General features: G+C 40.0%; 1 protein-coding gene across 2 annotated transcripts in view; it reads right to left on the minus strand.

Moving 5' to 3' along the window:
* Nucleotides 1-20,820, minus strand: part of TNXB (tenascin XB) — a 205,408-nt gene that overhangs the window by 18,605 nt on the left and 165,983 nt on the right. For both annotated transcript variants that reach the window (XM_089693391.1, XM_089693392.1), the window contains 2 exons: nucleotides 19,820-19,952; nucleotides 1,545-1,696 (listed from right to left, as the gene is read on the minus strand). In XM_089693391.1, coding sequence (XP_089549517.1) covers nucleotides 1,545-1,696; nucleotides 19,820-19,952 — 285 coding nt within the window. The remainder of the gene's footprint in view (nucleotides 1-1,544; nucleotides 1,697-19,819; nucleotides 19,953-20,820) is intronic.

Consider the following 20,820-nt stretch of genomic DNA (forward strand, 5'->3'; position numbering starts at 1 on the left):
GGACGAGCAAGCACCCCCCCCTCCTGATCCATACACGGCCACATGCCCTCAACATGGGGAGGTGCTTTGAGCAGGTGAGGCTCCCCCCCAAAGCACCTTGCCCTCATGTTGATGGGGACAAGTGCCTCTTCCCCACAAGCCTGGCCGGTTAAACGGCTTTGTGTGCCATTGGGAAGGTGATTAGCTACACCTTATTGAGTTTACAAGTCATTTTTAGGAGGGGGGAGGGATCCTTTTTCCAAATCAGTGATTCTGTTTTTGATTTTTTTTCTGACATGTTGGTGTTCTATCTTTCATTTAGATGTTATAAGTTGCTTGATAAAAACAAAAACTGTGTCCGTCTTTAAAGGGGGGTGATTCTTTTCTATACCCACTGTAAATTAGGGACTATGGCGCTAGGAAGAGAAGGCTGGGCTTCCTTAATGCCATTGGGAGATGATAGTCTCTCTTTTCTAGTGCATTTCATGGAGATTCTATTAACACCCATTGTTCAAGCCCTGAAGACGGGGAGGCTCCTTTCCCCAAATGCATTTGCTGCATCTGATGCTCTTAACCAATAAATGTTTCAAAAAGACTTGTTAAAGGATATGATCCTTTGTATTAGGGACACCTCAACACGCATCCAAGAGTTGTTCTGTACTGAGTCTGTGTAGACTTAGACATCTTGGTAGAGACAGGGATTTGCTTGCTCATGTCAAAGCCTCCAGCATTGAGAACAGGGAGTAGTACCATACAGGGGCGGACTGACAACTCATGGGGCCCCTGGGCAATTGGGGATCATGGGGCCCCTGTGTCCTTGCCCAAACTCAAAAAAGCCTATGAAAAAAGTACCAAGGGCATCTCATTGGGCCCCATACTGACCCCAGGCCCTCGGGCAGTGCCCGAGTTTCCAAATGGTCAGTCCGCCCCTGGTACCATAATGGCATCTCTAAAACGCCCTTTAAATCTGAGACTAGTAGTCAGAGGCAGCAGTGACTTAAGCAGCCCATAAATTATGCGATAGTGGAAGGAAAGAAAATCACTTGAACGCAGTCAGTGTTAATGGGGGAATCCCTCCAGCAGTGTTATTGTGTTCTGCCAACCAGGAGCTTTCCCTGCCGACAGAACACAATGATTACTGCTAGTGGCTACAGTCACCGGCAGTGATCACTTGTAAAGAATCTGAAAGGCTGGTTGTACCCAAGTCAATCCATTGATGGACTTAGGTACAACCAGCTTGCCCATAGATGGATCGAATCTCGGCTGGTCCCAGCTTAACCAGCTTAGATTTGATTCCTCTATGATTGGCTTTAGATCTCAAATGCAAATGCAGATATACAGGTATGAGGCTACAAAACAGGAGTGCCTAGGCAAACTCACATACCAGGAAACACACATTTACATTTTCCATACAAAGGTACATTTTTCAGGATATTGATTAGGCAAAATTAACATTTCTAGATGTTTCCATTAATTAAGCAAATCTTTACTTTTTAAGTTCAGGTTTTCTTTAAAACTCCCAATCAGTCATATGTTCACATGTATAAATATAGACGTATACTCACAATCCAGCCTCCTCCATCTGTATCCATATCACAATATACTGTCATGTGCTCCTGACTGTCTCCCCCCAGAAATATATTGAATGGACCACTCTGCACCTCTCCATTCATCCTCCGCTCCCAGCAGTCCCGAGGATAGGGGTATCTTATACGGCCTGCAGAGTAAAAAGTCATTGTCAGATACAGCAATTGGATTACAGTTTTCTGATCAGAAAATGATGAATTCTAATTGGTTGTCAGCGGTTCATTTATCTTACACTGTTACATAGTTCCACCATATTCCTAAGCAGTTATAGCAGATACTGAACCAGTAACACTCCTCTTAGACCCAAGGCTATTAAGATTAGATTTTGCCCAAAGATGGGCCCTAATTTTCCATCTTATCTCAACTCATCTTTCACTAAGGGAGGCCATATATGATGAGAGTTTCTTTCCTGCAACCCGTAGTTGCAGGAAAGAAAATCACTCGATTCCCCCATCAACACAGTCAGTGTCGATGGGGAATCCCTTCTACTGAGCCATTGTGTTCTTCTGGCGGGGAGCAGAGAGCTGTCTCTGCCAGGAGAACACAGTGATTACTGCTGGCTGTCACAGCCGCTGACAATAATCGCATGCTGTCGTGTTACACTATTTGATTTATTATTATTTCTCTGTGACCATCACTTGTTTATTATTGCTCTGTGTCTTTAAGCTGTCTAAGCTGAGCTCTTTCTCTCACCATACTTATGTATATCCCTGCCCCCTGCCTCTCTCTGTATCCAGTGTATCCTGTCCACCTGAATGCATCTTTCCATGAGGCTTGCAACATTAACATTTTTCTACCTATGACTATCCTCCATTAAATTGAACATTCGAATAGTTTTCCTCATCTGACTTCAACATGTGAGTTTATTCATTGAGCTAAACTGTCTGACCCTATGCAAGAGATAAATGCAATACCACGTTGTATAGCTGTATACATCGCTGGAGATAAAGGACTTGTAGTTGAGTCAGAACATATGCCAAAAGTCCAACAGGCTGGTTGTACCCTAGTTATTCGATGGATCAACTTGGGTCCAATCACCCTACCCATAGATGGATCAAATCTTGGCCTGTCCCTGCTAAATTGGCTGAGATTAGAACTGTCTATGGCCGGCTTTACTTCTCCTCCGCTATGTGGTAAAATGTGATTCTCTCCCCTTCTTTCCATGATAAAGGCAGTTGCCAGACCCAATCATTGTCTCATGGTGGAGGGGAAGAGTTTTTAGCTCTGTGTAAAGCTGGTCGTACACTAGCAGATTAGTACTAATATGAATGTTTGTACATAAATTCTGAGTACATTCAATGACAAAGCTCAAACATATTTAAACACTTTGTCTGTTTTTAACATTCAATTTTGGAATGAATAGACTTTCCCAAACAAAAACCATATACAATAGTAGAAGTTCATTCATTCAAAGAAAAAATGAATGGGTATTTCCCCAGTGGAAAACAAAAAACTAAACGGGCATTTTACCAAATATCTTGCTCTATCAATGCATGGGCAAAGTCCAGGTAAGACTATGTTCAGGCAAAACTTTTTTTTAAGGATAATTTCACCTTTCATAACATGTTACATGTTACACCCATATTCAGGGTGTACCATGTTATGAATACACTGCCCCCGCTCACCCTGCTTTGACAGCTAGCAGGGATCTTCTCCCCCCCACTAGCTGTCAACTTTAAAAAAAAAAAGTGGTCCTGCGGGGCTCCACCCGCCCGGCCACATCACAAAACATTCCACTGTGAATAAGAAACTACAAGTCCCAACATCCTTAGCAGCTGCAGGAGACCTGCGTAGCACCAGCAATCTTCTGATCGCTGGTGCAATGGTTTCCAGGCTTCTGAAACCAAAAAATAATAAATGCACTTTTTTTTTACTTTTTTACATAAATATGCATTTATTATTTTTGGTAAAAAGGTGAACTGATCCTTTAAGTGTTTTATAGAGTGGAGGAGGATTAGACCAGGGGAAGGCAACTTTTGTGCTCAGCATCACATGTGGGAGATACATGCTAATGCAGCCTGTCTAAAACCACTCACTCCTCCAGGCTAATACCCATCCATTAAGGCATTTTGATATTTGTATGACCCTCCCAGGAGCCTGCCCACTGCTTACATCAGGACTGAAGATCCTTGAGAAGAGTATTGAGGCAGGGTGCAGTGATGTTTTTGGGAAGCTATGAGCTACAGCACTCTGCAGGGCCCTCCCACCAATAATGATCTGCCTGCATTGCATAGAGAAGCACTGAGACCCAGTGATGATGTCACTGAATTTAAATAATGTATGTAGTAAATGCCATTAACATGTTGATGAGGGGGGAGAGGGGGAACAAGGAAAGTAAAAATATAAGCAGATTAAACTTCAGCTTGAAGCCACCATGCTGGGCATCTGCAATTTCCAAGTAGTTCTGCTAGCTGAGCAAACAGGCAGAAGAGATATCAGATCACAGTGTGCTTCTGTAGAGCATCACATAAAGTATAATCATACAAATATGGAGCAGAAAATAGAGCTATAAATACCACCTCATATAAATAATACAATAACTCTTATTCATGTAAAAGCATATTTAATGATCATTTCCTCCTGCAATCTGCACTTTGCTCTTGGGAGCTTTGTAAGCACGCACGTGTTGGCGCAAGTGAAAAATATCTCTATTTTAGTTCAGCCCAGGAGAGCGCACTTTGTGGATCCGCCTAGATGATTTCAGACCTGTAGTTATCACAGACTCATAGTGATGTGTCAGGCCGCAGCTCTTCACCAATGGGACAGCGATTTGGAAGCGGAGTTTTGGCGGCTCTCTCCCTTGCATGTTCTTACAGCATAAATCAGAACACAATGAGGCCATGTGTATTCTTGTTCAGTGATTTATGGTACAAGCTCTTGTCACACACAGTTCCTGTTGTCCAAATCACAAATTATTTTTTTCTGTCTGTGAGACACACATTTTTCTAGATAAATGGATGTAAAAACTGAAAACATAGTGACATGCATATTTTCTAACACATTAAAAGAAAATATATTGTGCATTTTCAGCATGTACACATTTATTTTATTTTTTTTGTAGCAATTGTCTGAATGTAAGTTTTGGTGTGATCGTGATATTTTCATTTAATTGCTGTTTTATATTTATTGTATTTTATATAACATGTAAACGCACCCACTACTGGTCATCTGTATATTGGGTCCAGGGGCGGACTGTCCATTTGGAAACTCAGGCACTGCCCGAGGGCCCGGGGTCAGTAGGGGGCCCCATGAGATGCCCCTGGTACCTTTTTCATAGGCTTTTTTGAATTTGGGCAAGGGCACAGGGGCCCCATGATCCCCTATTGCCCGGGGGCCCCATGAGTTGTCAGTCCACCCCTGATTGGGTCCATAGCGTAGAGTCACTGACTTGAAAAAAGCATATGCATATCAGATGTCAGTTAGGTTTTACTCCCCCTCCTGTGTGTGACCTGTGCCAGTCGGCTCCTTTCAAGTGTAGCACCTTCCTAGATTAGTGCAGGTTGTAAGGAAAATTTGGTTTAGCTCCTCTGTAATATGCAGAACAGGGGTTGATTATTCAGGGCTGCTCAGTGTCTCACGGGCTGTTGCTCTGAATGCTTCCACCTGTATTCTAGAGCAGTGGTCTCCAAACTGCGGCCCTGGGGCCAGATGTGGCCCTTTGCTTAATTGTACCCGGCCCTTGGGGCACTATATCATTCACCGATACCTACAATGGGGCATAATTACCCCAACTGACACTAATGATGGGGCATAAATTCCTCCCAATGACACCAACAATGGGGCCCACTAAGGCACTATTCCTTCATATGACACCAATGACGGGGTGCAATTCCTCTCAATTACACCAACAATGGGGCCCAATGACACCACTGATGGGGCACAATTCTTCTGACACCAATGATGGGGCACAATTGCTCCCACTGATGCCAAAGATGGGTCAATGTTTTTTACCCATTGACTTTGGGACCTTTTCTATTGCCAATGGCCACAGTCTGGCCCCCTTAAAGTCTGAAGGAGCGTAAACTGGCCCTTTGCCTAGAAAGTTTGGAGACCCCTGTTCTAGAGAATTATAGAATTATAGTGGGAGGAAGAACAGTAGAGTAGGCGGCCTGAATGTTTATGGGATTCCAGCTAATCCCTGGGAGATGTGCCCAGCAGGTGGCTGGAGATCCCATAAATCATCTGAGGCATGAGGCATGGAGAGAGAGTTCCTAGGTCCTGTCCTGCTGGAGGAGAGCTCTGCCCCGGAGCAGGATTACTCGAGGTGACCTTAGGAAAACATCGAGGTCCCAGCTAGAGCTTTAGCTGGGGGGCCTATTGGCAAAGCCTAGTCGGATTGCATCTGGAGAAGCTCACTGAAGAGTGCCAGGAGAAAGTTGGGGTGGAAGGTGCCTAGCTGTCCTTTGGTGGTGTGAGTCTGTGGTCTGTTCTGCCTCAATGAAGAGCTCGGTGGATATCTGAAAGAGGCAAATGATGATCCTGTGGCATTGTGAGTAGATGACCCTAGTGCTGGGTGTTAGTGACTGTGGGGTTTATTTACTAAAGCTGGTTCACTCACAATTCTGTGCACCTGTGCATGGCAGCCAATCCACCCCACCTCTTAATTTATCCAGGATATACCGTTTGCCTTATATAGGGGGATGTAACAGAGACATTTATTTTTTGGCCCCTGCAGCAGCACGTGCTGCAGTATTTTTTCTTCTGACCCCGAGAATGTGAGCTGACCCTGAATGCTATCACATACAATGCAGGACCAGTGATGGTTGTTGGTCCTGCGCTGTACATGATGCAGGGAAAGTGATACATCAGCTTCCTGCTGATTGCAAAAGTAAAAGAACACATTCCTGGTCATCCCTTAGATGTGCATTTTCCAGGGGAGGGAGCTGGCCACTGGATGATGTAGACTTTAGCTATGCAGTCTGCTCATTATTTGCTTTATTAAATTTTATCAGATCTGTTTTTGGAGCAGTAATCAAGCAGCTACCATAATCAGCACAGCACACTAAAGTCTGCACCATCCAGTGGCCAACAAACATGCTTGTCTACAGGATTCATGGGGATGTGCTCTTTCATTCAGACTTATCATTCATCATCACACTGTCTGCTCTCTGAATGATTGTGCATCTGAATGATTGGTTACAAAGGGAGAAATTGAAAGAAGAGAAAGAACTGTAGAAACAAGAATAAAATAAATGAATGCAGATGAGGATCTCTGGAACAAAGGTATTTATGGGAATTAAATGTACAGAACAGTTTAAAGAAAAAGGATTAAAAAATTGAAGAGGTTGTAAAGGCTGAAGTTTTTTTTACCTTCATGCATTATGCGCATGAAGGAAAAAACCTTCTGTGCTCTGCTCTGCTCTCCTCTGCACCCCCCAATACTTACTTGAGCCCAATCTCGATCCAGGGATGTCCTTGAGATCAGTTGCTCTCTTTGGACACAGAGTGGAGCTTGGGAGCGAGCACACACAAGTTCCCCTATAGCATGCGGCTTGCTATGAGGGCAATCAGCGGGGAGAAGATACCTGAAGCTCGGTCGGGGGGGACCCAAGAAGAAGAGGATCAGGGCTGCTCTGTGCAAAACCATTACAAAAAGCAGGTAACTATGACATGTTTGCTTTTTTTAAATAATACACATTTTGCCTTTAGTATCTCTTTAGAGATAGAAACTTGAAGCATATATATTTTTTTGTTTGTTTTTTACTTTAGTTACGCTTTCATTTCCCCTTTCCCTCCAATGTATTTGATTCCTAAGCATTTAGATGAACAAAAAAACAAGCAAAATGTTCAAATTTTTAACAAAATTCCAAATTCCAAAATAAATCCCTATGTGCACACACAATGAATATAATATTATCCAAAAAATATATATAAAAGTTCTGTATACTCCAATGAACATAAATAACCATCTGTGGGATATCTATACATACAAAAAGATATATCAAACGAAAAAATACCTCATAAAGATAAAGAAATCCGTGATAGAAAATAAATGAATAATAAATAAATAAAATATAACAACTCCTATACCCTTAATTATTCTTCAAATCAATAAGTGATACAAAATAAAAATCCATATTAATACAAATAAAACAGTGATGCAAAATCGAAATCTGTGATTATAATATTCAAAAAAATAAGATAATGCTATCTATAATACATGTGACAACCTATAAAATAGAAATTCATAAACTGTGATTTTCAATCAAATTTACGTGATTAATAATTAATTGTGACAAACCATACATCGAACTATTAAATATTTAATCCACTATATCTTGTGATAATTAAATATAAAAATGTGTCCATAAATGAACAAAAAAAGTCCATGCAATAAGGTGAAAACAACACTCAGTGATCTTCACTTCTAGTGCTCAAAAAAAGGAATCCTCCAATGGCAGCAATGCCTGCTCACCTCCCCACCTCGACCCACAGAGGGCCACAAGGCTATAGCTCTCCTCCAGGCAATCCTTTGCTTCCAGGCAGCTCAGCAAGGAATCACAGGGCTTCCACTCCACCTCCTCTCAAACATCATATAGGACACAAACAGAGCTTCCCATAGTGTAATACCGTTTATTTAAGACACTCCTTATAACATACTGTTTCCACTCACATGTGTTTTCTCATTGAAAAGCGCAATCCTCCTCATTCCATGGGTGCATTCACATGTAAATAGGGAAACAAATATGGCCGTTGTGCTCGGACATACGTCCCCACGTGACCAGAAGTGATGTGTCTCTGGGCTGGGAATAGCGTTCCGACACGTTGCGTCACGTGCGTCGTGACTTCATCAGGGTACCGCCCCCCAGTGCCATTATGTGTTTATATAGGGAATGGTCAGATCACCATTCCCAATTGAAGGGCGGGCTCCCGGCAGCCATTTTACCGGAGCCCACAAACCTAACCCCATTCATGGGAGATAACCTAATCATACCTTCTCCCTTAGTAGCTATATATAATATCTCTACTTCGGTATATATACCTTCATGGTAATATACAATACAGTGCTTAGATAAAAATACATTAGATTGTTTATTAAAATTACATTAAAAACTTACATATTAACCTACTTCATTTATTAAAAAACCCATCTCATTACTAATATCAAAAGGGACAGAGGAAAAAATTAATTAGATAAACATACCATTAATGTATATAATACAGAGATCTAATATAGAAAAAAACCCCAAGTAAAAACATATATATGTATATACACCATACACACATATACATAGAATACCACTGAACTGAATGTTTATTAAAAATATAAAAAAATATATATATAAAAAATAAAAAAGTTAAAACCATATATATTAGAACTGGCCATCTATATCTACTCTATCTTCTCACTAAAAATCAAAAAGAGAACACATTATTGATCTAATAACTTAATCATAAGGATCCTATATCAATTTAATTGCTTCAAAAATTGCCATATAGGCATATATATTATATTGAGAGATAATATTCCCATATAAAATCTAATTTATAGTGATCATGTGAATATACCCATGGTCCGAGTTCACAAAAACCATACCTTATTACATATAACATATAAAACCATAAATCTATCTCTCTAACATACCGGAATATTCTAAAATATATAAGCACAGTCATAATCCGAAACTATCTCTAAATAGCCACTAATTCTTACTCCTTGGCTACTTAATAAAATAATAATTATAATTAATACCAGTATAATTAAAAGTCACTAATAAAACAATTTAAATCAAAATCCACATTTAATCCATAAAGTACTTGCGTATGCATAATATAGATCCATCGGGATTCTGCTTGACTCAAGGATTTAATCTTACTTCCTCCCCTCCAGTGTTTTGTGTATTTCTGGATCCCCCAAAATTTTAAGCCCGATGGATCTTTATTATGTTGTTTCAGGAAGTGTTTTGACACACTATGTTTCGGGAAATCATTTTTTATATTCTGCACATGTTCCCTGATACGCTTCCAGAGTGGTCTCTTTGTCCTTCCTATATACTGTAAGCCGCAATCGCATTCTAAACCGTAGACGACCCCTTCTGTGCGGCATGAAATAAAATCCTTAATCTTAAATTCAGTGTCATCAATATTACATTTGAAAGTTTTCCGTTTAACATTATTCCTTTTCGTTTCCCTACATGCATAACATTGTTTGCATGGGAAAAAACCAATTTGGTCGAGAAACGTCCCTTTTTTCTTTTTATTAGGTGGATCCAACACACTCTTTACTAACTTCATTCTTAATGTTGGTGCCTTTCTATACACAAATTTAGGACAATTACCTAACACTGGATTTAGCAGGGGATCTGATTTTAAGATTGGCCAATATTTAGTAAATATTTTTTCTATTTTCTTGTAATGGACATTAAAATCCAGAATTATGGCCATCTGACTATCAAATTCATCACTCTTCTTTTTATCCATTATCAATGACTCTCTCTCCATTTTTCCGACCTCATTTATACTTTTTTCTAGTGCTTGTTTTGAATATCCTTTATTCAAAAATTTATATTCCATCATTTCTGCTTGTTTCATATATTCTTCCTGATTCGAACAATTTCTCTTCAATCTAACCAGTTGACCCTTTGGTATATTGTATAGCCATGGGGGAAAATGACAGCTATCAATTGGTCCAAAATACCAATTATACCAATTGATAGCTGTCATTTTCCCCCATGGCTATACAATATACCAAAGGGTCAACTGGTTAGATTGAAGAGAAATTGTTCGAATCAGGAAGAATATATGAAACAAGCAGAAATGATGGAATATACATTTTTGAATAAAGGATATTCAAAACAAGCACTAGAAAAAAGTATAAATGAGGTCGGAAAAATGGAGAGAGAGTCATTGATAATGGATAAAAAGAAGAGTGATGAATTTGATAGTCAGATGGCCATAATTCTGGATTTTAATGTCCATTACAAAAAAATAGAAAAAATATTTACTAAATATTGGCCAATCTTAAAATCAGATCCCCTGCTAAATCCAGTGTTAGGTAATTGTCCTAAATTTGTGTATAGAAAGGCACCAACATTAAGAATGAAGTTAGTAAAGAGTGTGTTGGATCCACCTAATAAAAAGAAAAAAGGGACGTTTCTCGACCAAATTGGTTTTTTCCCATGCAAACAATGTTATGCATGTAGGGAAACGAAAAGGAATAATGTTAAACGGAAAACTTTCAAATGTAATATTGATGACACTGAATTTAAGATTAAGGATTTTATTTCATGCCGCACAGAAGGGGTCGTCTACGGTTTAGAATGCGATTGCGGCTTACAGTATATAGGAAGGACAAAGAGACCACTCTGGAAGCGTATCAGGGAACATGTGCAGAATATAAAAAATGGTTTCCCGAAACATAGTGTGTCAAAACACTTCCTGAAACAACATAATAAAGATCCATCGGGCTTAAAATTTTGGGGGATCCAGAAATACACAAAACACTGGAGGGGAGGAAGTAAGATTAAATCCTTGAGTCAAGCAGAATCCCGATGGATCTATATTATGCATACGCAAGTACCTTATGGATTAAATGTGGATTTTGATTTAAATTGTTTTATTAGTGACTTTTAATTATACTGGTATTAATTATAATTATTATTTTATTAAGTAGCCAAGGAGTAAGAATTAGTGGCTATTTAGAGATAGTTTCGGATTATGACTGTGCTTATATATTTTAGAATATTCCGGTATGTTAGAGAGATAGATTTATGGTTTTATATGTTATATGTAATAAGGTATGGTTTTTGTGAACTCGGACCATGGGTATATTCACATGATCACTATAAATTAGATTTTATATGGGAATATTATCTCTCAATATAATATATATGCCTATATGGCAATTTTTGAAGCAATTAAATTGATATAGGATCCTTATGATTAAGTTATTAGATCAATAATGTGTTCTCTTTTTGATTTTTAGTGAGAAGATAGAGTAGATATAGATGGCCAGTTCTAATATATATGGTTTTAACTTTTTTATTTTTTATATATATATTTTTTTATATTTTTAATAAACATTCAGTTCAGTGGTATTCTATGTATATGTGTGTATGGTGTATATACATATATATGTTTTTACTTGGGGTTTTTTTCTATATTAGATCTCTGTATTTTATACATTAATGGTATGTTTATCTAATTAATTTTTTCCTCTGTCCCTTTTGATATTAGTAATGAGATGGGTTTTTTAATAAATGAAGTAGGTTAATATGTAAGTTTTTAATGTAATTTTAATAAACAATCTAATGTATTTTTATCTAAGCACTGTATTGTATATTACCATGAAGGTATATATACCGAAGTAGAGATATTATATATAGCTACTAAGGGAGAAGGTATGATTAGGTTATCTCCCATGAATGGGGTTAGGTTTGTGGGCTCCGGTAAAATGGCCGCCGGGAGCCCGTCCTTCAATTGGGAATGGTGATCTGACCATTCCCTATATAAACACATAATGGCACTGGGGGGCGGTACCCTGATGAAGTCACGACGCACGTGACGCAACGCGTCGGAAAGCTATTCCCAGCCCAGAGACACATCACTTCCGGTCACGTGGGGACATATGTCCGAGCACAGCGGCCATATTTGTTTCCCTATTTACATGTGAATGCACCCATGGAATGAGGAGGATTGCGCTTTTCAATGAGAAAACACATGTGAGTGGAAACAGTATGTTATAAGGAGTGTCTTAAATAAACGGTATTACACTATGGGAAGCTCTGTTTGTGTCCTATATGACGTTTGAGAGGAGGTGGAGTGGAAGCCCTGTGATTCCTTGCTGAGCTGCCTGGAAGCAAAGGATTGCCTGCAGGAGAGCTATAGCCTTGTGGCCCTCTGTGGGTCGAGGTGGGGAGGTGAGCAGGCATTGCTGCCATTGGAGGATTCCTTTTTTTGAGCACTAGAAGTGAAGATCACTGAGTGTTGTTTTCACCTTATTGCATGGACTTTTTTTGTTCATTTATGGACACATTTTTATATTTAATTATCACAAGATATAGTGGATTAAATATTTAATAGTTCGATGTATGGTTTGTCACAATTAATTATTAATCACGTAAATTTGATTGAGAATCACAGTTTATGAATTTCTATTTTATAGGTTGTCACATGTATTATAGATAGCATTATCTTATTTTTTTGAATATTATAATCACAGATTTCGATTTTGCATCACTGTTTTATTTGTATTAATATGGATTTTTATTTCGTATCACTGATTGATTTGAAGAATAATTAAGGGTATAGGAGTTTTTATATTTTATTTATTTATTTATTATTCATTTATTTTCTATCACGGATTTATTTATCTTTATGAGGTATTTTTTCGTTTGATATATCTTTTTGTATGTATAGATATCCCACAGATGGTTATTTATGTTCATTGGAGTATACGGAACTTTTATATATTTTTTTGGATAATATTATATTCATTGTGTGTGCACATAGGGATTTATTTTAGCGCTTCACTATTTTGGTGTTTGGTACTCTATTACTTATAGGTTATAGCAGAGTGATAGCAGCTGTTAGGATAGGGACTTACCCATATTAAGCGCAGGAGGATATTCCCATTTTTTAAATTCCAAAATAAACCATTGTAAGGAGCCTTGTTTTGTCCCAATACAACTACAGGAAATTTGTACAGCTCAATTTAAACAAGAGTGCCCATCAAGAAGAAAGACTCAACAGAACAGACATCTCAGCAATTAATATACAATTATAATTTGGAACAGAGAACCCTCCATCTCCAATTAGAAGGTCAGACATTCATCTAACAACAGTCGTCAACAATCTGAAGAAGTGATTTGGAAGGCATGTTGCTTTTGTCAGCAGAGCTTAGTTGCCGTGACACCGATGATATAAATCAGATGTCAAAATTCTGGACCGACTGATCCAGAACTTCCAATAGGGGTGCCAGGAATTTGAAGTTGTTAAAGACATCTTCCTGTTTCTCAAAAGTCAATTAGTTCAACAAGTAAATGCTCAGTTCTCCCATGCAGAATGGATCCTTGCAGATGTTGAAAGAGGAAAAATGACAGCTGAGAAGGCCTGATTAACACGCAGAGGACATGTTCTGCACATGGTGGTGGGGAACATTCGATAAAACCCTTCTGGACAATTACACAGACTCCATGTTTACATGGTTGTCGAAGACGGTGGCATTTCAACAGCTCAGCACAGATTGGGATATGCTGGAGTCTCCTTGCTCAACAACCAGATTCTGCTAATGGGAACTTGTCAAAATGGGAAAATGGAAGCTGCCATTGCCAAACTACAGGCAGCCTGTACTGAGAAAGTATTCAGGCTGCCTTTGATGAACGTTGCCTTTGAAAATGCATGCTGCTTGGCTTTTATACTGATCTAAAGGCTTCAATACGTTCTGATTGACTAAACATATGAAGATCATAATTCTGATTCTCCTCTAACTTCACTATCAGCATGCTTGTTCTGGGTTAGTGTTGTCCACTTATCCACTGTGCTATGAAGGCCTGACACTGCTGAACAGAAGAGGTGAGTATGCAAGCAAGGAGTTAAAGTGTTACTAAACCCACAACAGTAATATCAGTCTGTATATGCAGTAAAGCATGCTTGTTATACTCACTGTGGAACCTAAGGGGTTAATTCTCCGCATTGTGTAAAAAGGCTGCTTGTTTTCTCTGATCCTCCCCTTCTTCTACTGTCCCCAATCCATCTGCTGACAGAACAGAGCCTTGGGGGCAAGCTGCACATGCTTAGTTTGGTATGTATTGCTAGAGAGTTGTGCATGTGATCAGCACAGGGCCAATCAGCACTGTTCAGCCAGAGGGTCAGGGGTTCTGCAATCTCATAGGACAATTAGGGTAGAATAAAAACTCCTCCTACACGCTTTAACCAATAGTCAGCGTGGGTCTGGAAAAGTTTATATTTACTAAAATAATTGCATTTCCATGTTGTGTGTCCTGTGGGAGACCAGATATAGTGAATACAGGGTCCTGGGTTTAGTAACACTTTAAAGTGGTTGTAAACCTCACACATGAAATATGAACAAAGCATATCCCTCTATAGTGTGTACTTGTCTCCAATAAGAGCACTAACACCCCAGTCACATGGAGTGCAACTTGGCATGTGATTTGCATGCCAGAAGACTTGCAAATCATATGCCAAGTCACACCCTATTGTCTGCTATTAGAGCGGTCATATCGGGGCGTTCTGACTTGGTCGGAGCTGCACTGATTTCTACAGTAGTGCATGCACTACTTTTGTTCCGATTTGCATAGACATCTGTGTCAGATGTCTTGCAAATTGCAACTGAAATCAGCAGGTCACCCGATTTTGAAATCGTGTGAGTTCACTGTAAGTCGCACGATTTCAAAATTGGCTTTGATGTGACCGGGGGCTAAGTGTAATTTCTGTCTGTTGCCTTGTTCCTCTGCTCTTAACATAAGTCCCTTCTGACAAGTTTTCCTGCCACCACAAGAAAAATGAGGACAGGGGAGGAACCTCCAGGAGATTGACAGCCTTAGCTCTGTTCCTATGGGCTGTGTGGAGCCGGTGTGTCACATCCCTCCAATCAGATCACAGAGCTCTCCTCACTGAGCTCTGCAGTGTGTAATATCAGTTCTTCACCCACTGCTTTCTGAACTCTCAGACAAACTTTGTAAATTCAGCACTTTGAACGGCTGTAGAGAAGAGAAGGCAGCAGATAAACAGGTACAACCTATGTAGGAGGATTTGTTTTATCTCTGTGTTTCACCTGAGGTCAGTCACTTCACTGGGTATATGTAAGGATTTACAACCACTTTCAGTTTAAAGAAGGAAGGGGTAGTGTGAGGATTAGTGTTGGAGTTACAGGGACGGTAAGTGTTAGGGTTAATGTTAGGGTTATAAGGAGGGATAGTGTTAGAAATACAGGGAGGATTGGTGTTAGAATTACAGGGAGGATTGGTGTGAGAGATATAGGGAGGGTTAGTCTTAGGGTTACAAGGAGGGTTAGTGTGAGGGTTACAGGGAATGCTAGTATTTGGCTTACAGGGAGGGTTAGTGTTAGAGTTACAGAAGGATAAGAGTTACTGTTACAAAGAGGGTTAGTGTTAGGGTTACAGGCATGGTTAGTTTTGGGTTTACAGTGAGAGTTAGTGTAAGGGTATCAAGGAGGGTTAGGGGTTGATCTACTAAAGCTGGAGAGTGCGAGACTGGGTGCAACTCTGCATAGAAACCAATCAGCTTCCATTTTTTTGTCAAAGCTTAATTGAACAAGCTATAGTTAGAAGCAGATTGGCTCCCATGCACAGCTACACCAGATTTAACACTCTCCAGTTTTAGTAAATCAACCCTTTAGTGTTAATATTAGGGTAACAGAATGTGTTGGTGTGACGAGAGTGACTTTTGGGGTGGGGGGACCCCTGTATCATCTCCCCAAATTCCTCTTATGTGTAAAGGCAACCTGTGCCTGTTAGGGTCGCAAGGTGCTCTGTCCTGATATTGTGTAGGCATGTATAGGTTGGGTGTGGGGGTTGTCCATTGCTCACTGCCAGGTGGTTGCTCCATTGTTCTATTGTGTCTTGCTTGCCAGCAAACTATTATGGGATGCATGTGTTCCCCTATTGTCTACTGCCATGTAGTGTATCCCTTTGTTCTATTATGTGTCTTGGTTTGGTGGGGGGTGTTTCTGGCAGCCCTTCCCTCCTGATGGGATGGCCTGTGATGTGTTTCCTGTTCCTGGTTGTATTTCCCCGCCCTGTGTATATATCTTGTGTTTGTGTTAAAATAAAGCAGTTGACTTCCTGTCTTAAGAAGAGTCTGGTGCTGTCCTATTTCCTGCATGGTCAGCGGGTGTGGTCCGTGAATGGTGTTTGGACAGGGAAGTGAGAGTATAACGGAAATACCCAAGTGCGGTCTGGGTCCGGTTCCGTTACAGTTAGTTTTAGCATTCCAGGAAGGTGTTTGTTTTATGGTTGTTGTATGTTTATTATTAGATTTAAAGGGATGGTTAGTGTTAGGGTTATAGGGAGGAGGAGTTTTAGGGTTACAGGGAGGATTATTGCAAATATTACAGTAACATGAAGGGTTCGTGGTAGTGTTACAGCAAAGGTCTTAGTATTAGAGTAACAGGAAGGGTTTGTGTTAAGGGTCCTCACAGATGGGTATGGGTGTTGGAAGCTCTCCACTGAAAACTGTTAATTCCAATTACCTAGCTCTGAAAATAATGTATTAAGATCCTCATTCTCACTAGGGTCAGGTTCACATGTTCTGACCTAGCAGGCCAGTGAATAAAAATCAAGATGACAGCATTGGAGCTTGGATCCTTACAAATAAGTTGGCAATCACAGTTTCAATATTTCTATTCTGACAGGTTCTCATTACAAGACTATTACAGTCAAAACACTAAAGGTCTGAAATTAAGTTCACTTGGGACCAGCCCACATATTGAGTGGCTTAAATTTTCATCTTGGAATCCATCTTTGCTTGTTAAATCCTTATGGTTGCCAGAATTTTCTGCACCATCCAGAACCAGACTAGGTCAAAGTGTGATAAGGGTCTGATGGATGCATCCATAAGTTACAATAGTTAAGCGGTATAGTAGTCAAGAAATTGTTGCTACCATCAGTGCATTATTCCCCAGCTGTTTTACTTCTTTTATAGGAGTTTCCTTAGCAACATGAAAATAAAGAACACCTTTGTGTTTCAGTATTCTGACGCTCTGACAGTGACAAAACAACACTTCTAATTGTACCAGATAACTGCTGTAAAGAGATGCCTTACACCTTTTCAAACAACATCTTAGAAATGAGGAAAACCTAGAAAAAGAATTTAAAGGTTATTTTATAAATGTGTTGTGGTATCTAAAATATTGTAATCGCATTTGGTTATTGCACGACTCTAGTATGTCTTTATAAAAAGCACAGATGTCCTGTGTTATTAGTGTCATTTGTAGCTTTACAGCATGATATCTTATTCAAAACAATGTTCCTACACAAAATGTTTTATTGCTTCGCTTATAAAATAAATATTTATCAGTTTCTTTCACATCATATAAACATTCAAATTAAAGGAAATTATTAAAAAAAAAGAATGTGTCTCTCTGGGGTCCAGCTGCGGCAAACAGATTTGAGTTTTGGCAAAAATAAAAAAAAATGAACTAAAAAAAAGAAAAGTTTGCTTCAGAGCCAGCCATACTACATAAACACATAACAGGGATCAGACAGAGGGAGATGATGGTGGAGTGGGTAGAAGATTAGGAGGACAGAGAGGGCAAATGATGGAGTGCACAGAATATGGAGTAGACAGAGGTGGGCAATAATGGAGTGTGCCTAAGTTGTAGAAAGAAGACAGGGTTGACACTGGTGTAGGTGAACGTAGAAAGGATGGAGAGGGCTAATGATGGATTCGGCAGCAGTTGGGGAGGAAGAAGAGGGTCAGTGATGGAATAGGTTGAAGAAGTAGCAGATAGGAAGGGCCAGTGATAGAGTGGGCAAAAGATAAATAGGACAGAGAGTGTCCATAATGGAATGGGCAAAAGATGGACTACACAGAGGGGGACAGAGATTGAGCAGGCAGAACATGGAGAAGGCCAATTATGAATGATGGTGTGGGCAGAGAAAAAAATGGACGAAAGATGGAAAGGACAGGGATGATGATGGATTGGTAAATGGACAAGACAGAGAGGGCCCATGATGGAATGGGTGAAAGATGGAGCAGACAAGAGAGGGCCAAAGATAGAGTTGGCAGAAGATAAAAAAAAAGGGAGGGTCAATGATGGAGTGGGTGGAAGATGAAGTAGATAGAGAGAGATGGAGTTAGCAGAAGGTGAAGAAGGCCAATGATGGCTTGAGCAGAGGATGAAGTGGGAGAAAAATGGAGAGGACACACAGGGCTAATGATAAACTGGGTGGTAAATAGAGAAGACAAAGAGGGACATTGTTGGAGTTGGTGAAAGATGGAGCAGATATAGGGGCTGATGATAGAGTGGGAAGAAGATGAAGAGGACACAGGGGGTCAATGAGTGAGTGGGCTAAAGATGGAATAGACAGAGGGGGACATTGATGGAGTGAGAAGAAGATTTAGAAGGCCAATGAAAGTGTGGGCAGAGGGTGGTAAATAGACAAGGCCAAGGATGGCATTAGCAGAAGATGGAGTGGATAGGGAGGCCTGGTGATGGAGTAGGCAGAAGATGGAGAGGAAAGGGAGAACTGATGATGGAATGGGTGGAAAATGGAGAGAACAGAAAGGACTGAAGATAGAATGGGCAGAAGATGGAGAGGACAGAGCAGGCTGATGACTGAGTGGACAGATAATGGGGAGTACAGAGAATCCATGAATTATGGACTTGGGATTTGAGCTTTGAAGTCTCACCAAATATGAAACCAAGTGGAGTAAGTGCGAAATCAGAAAACTTTGTTGATGGAGGGGGGGCTATTGTTTATACAGAGACAGTCAATGCTTGTTAACAATAATCTTTGCTGACTTACCCATTTTTGTTAATTCCAAATATTTACATAAAGATCTGTCTGATCTGCAGCGAATCATACAATTAGGGAATCCAAGCAACTGTGACTCATAAGCGGTTTGATTCTTTACAGATTGCACAATGCTTATCAAAAAATTCACACTTAGCCAATATTCAACCAACTAATTCATCATTATTTCTAACAGAACCTCTTCAAATCCTTATTTTAGTTATAGACATTTGAAGATCCTTCCCTATTTTAAAGTCAAAGAATAAATAGCATTTGCCATAAAGCAAAAAAGGCTTGCATTAGAGTCAATCAAGCTGCGGTGACATCATAGGACAGGAGAAACATATAGGCTGTAGCAACTATTCACCTAATATGGCCAACGTGAAGCTGGTGTTCTTTTCTGCTGACCACAAAAAGGAGATGTTTCATCAAGAACAAACGATGGCCAGAGAAATAACTGCCCATCTTTTTTCACATTACCCAACTGCAGAGATCTATCTCAATTTCCACCCAGACAACAGTAAAATAGAATTCTACAATTGGAAAAATAATTTCCTTTTCTTTGACAATTGGTGCCTACTTACACAAAGATATTGCAAAATTCAGGAACATATCTTTGTGTAATAACGGTTTTCAGTGCTTAATAGGTGTTCCAAGGGAAGCTCTACATGACCAAGTCTTCATCCAGTCATCAAAAACAAAGCTTGAGTTTAGGTATAACACTTTCAAAGACCTGTGTATTGCAACTCACATACTAAGAAACACAGCTTCAATCAGGACTAGGAAAGACAATTGCTGAAGCTGTTATCACTCACCTGTAGTAAAGGAGGTGGAAATGGGAGCAGAAGTGGAGCCATGTTGAAGGGCATGGAGCTGCACTCTGTACTGTGTGAATGGGTCAAGCTGGCTCAACAAGAAGATGGTGAGATTGGACAGCACACGGATTTCCTAAAAGAGAGAGAAAAATGCATACTAAAGCATCATCCGAAGCAGCCTTTCTCAAACTGTTCAACACAGAGGAACCCTTGATATAATTTTTCAGTCTCAGTGAACTCCTGCTAAAAATGACTATATCTACAACTCATGATAAATTAGTGTGATGGTCAGTGGGAAGAAAGATCCTTACACTTGTGGTCATTGGGAAGAATTCCCCCCTTACAGATAACTAAAAAGATCAATGGTGTCAGTGGCAAATTATCTGAGAGGAAGAAATTATTTGTTGCTCAAGGAACCCCTCGCTACCTCTGGAGGAACTCTGCTTGAGAAACCCTGATCCAGAGCAACTCAAACATGCAGGTTACATGGATGAAAATGTATCCCATCAAGGGGCGGACTGACAACTCATGGGGATCATGGGGCCCCTGTGTCCTTGCCCACACTCAAAAAAAGCCTATAAAAAGGTACCAGGGGCATTTCATGGGGCCCCCTACTGACCCCTGGTCCTCGGGCAGTACCCAAGTGCTCGAATGCTCAGTCCGCCCCTGATCCCATCTCAATAGGAATATCATCTCCTTTCCAATACACACAGGTGCTTAGCAAAGTTCCCACTTCACTTTTTGGCCAATATTGTCTGTTGGTTTTGACACTGCAACCAGTGGTAAGGCAAGATCCTATAACATCCATGACACATTTCCACAGTATCCCCCCTCCTCAACTTGCAACAACAATTTTGTGTTGAATGATTTCTCAGCCACATCTGTTAATAAACCCACACACAACAGACGCAGAAGGATAAGGGGCCACCACTAACTTCCTGGATATTGTGAATTTATTTAAATGCATACACAGTATATATTCTCAGACTTAAGAAATCAGC

The sequence above is a fragment of the Staurois parvus genome, unplaced genomic scaffold, assembly GCF_062004578.1.
Source record: "Staurois parvus isolate SC_StPar_1 unplaced genomic scaffold, SC_StPar_1.0 ptg000631l, whole genome shotgun sequence".
Lineage (NCBI taxonomy): Eukaryota > Metazoa > Chordata > Amphibia > Anura > Ranidae > Staurois > Staurois parvus.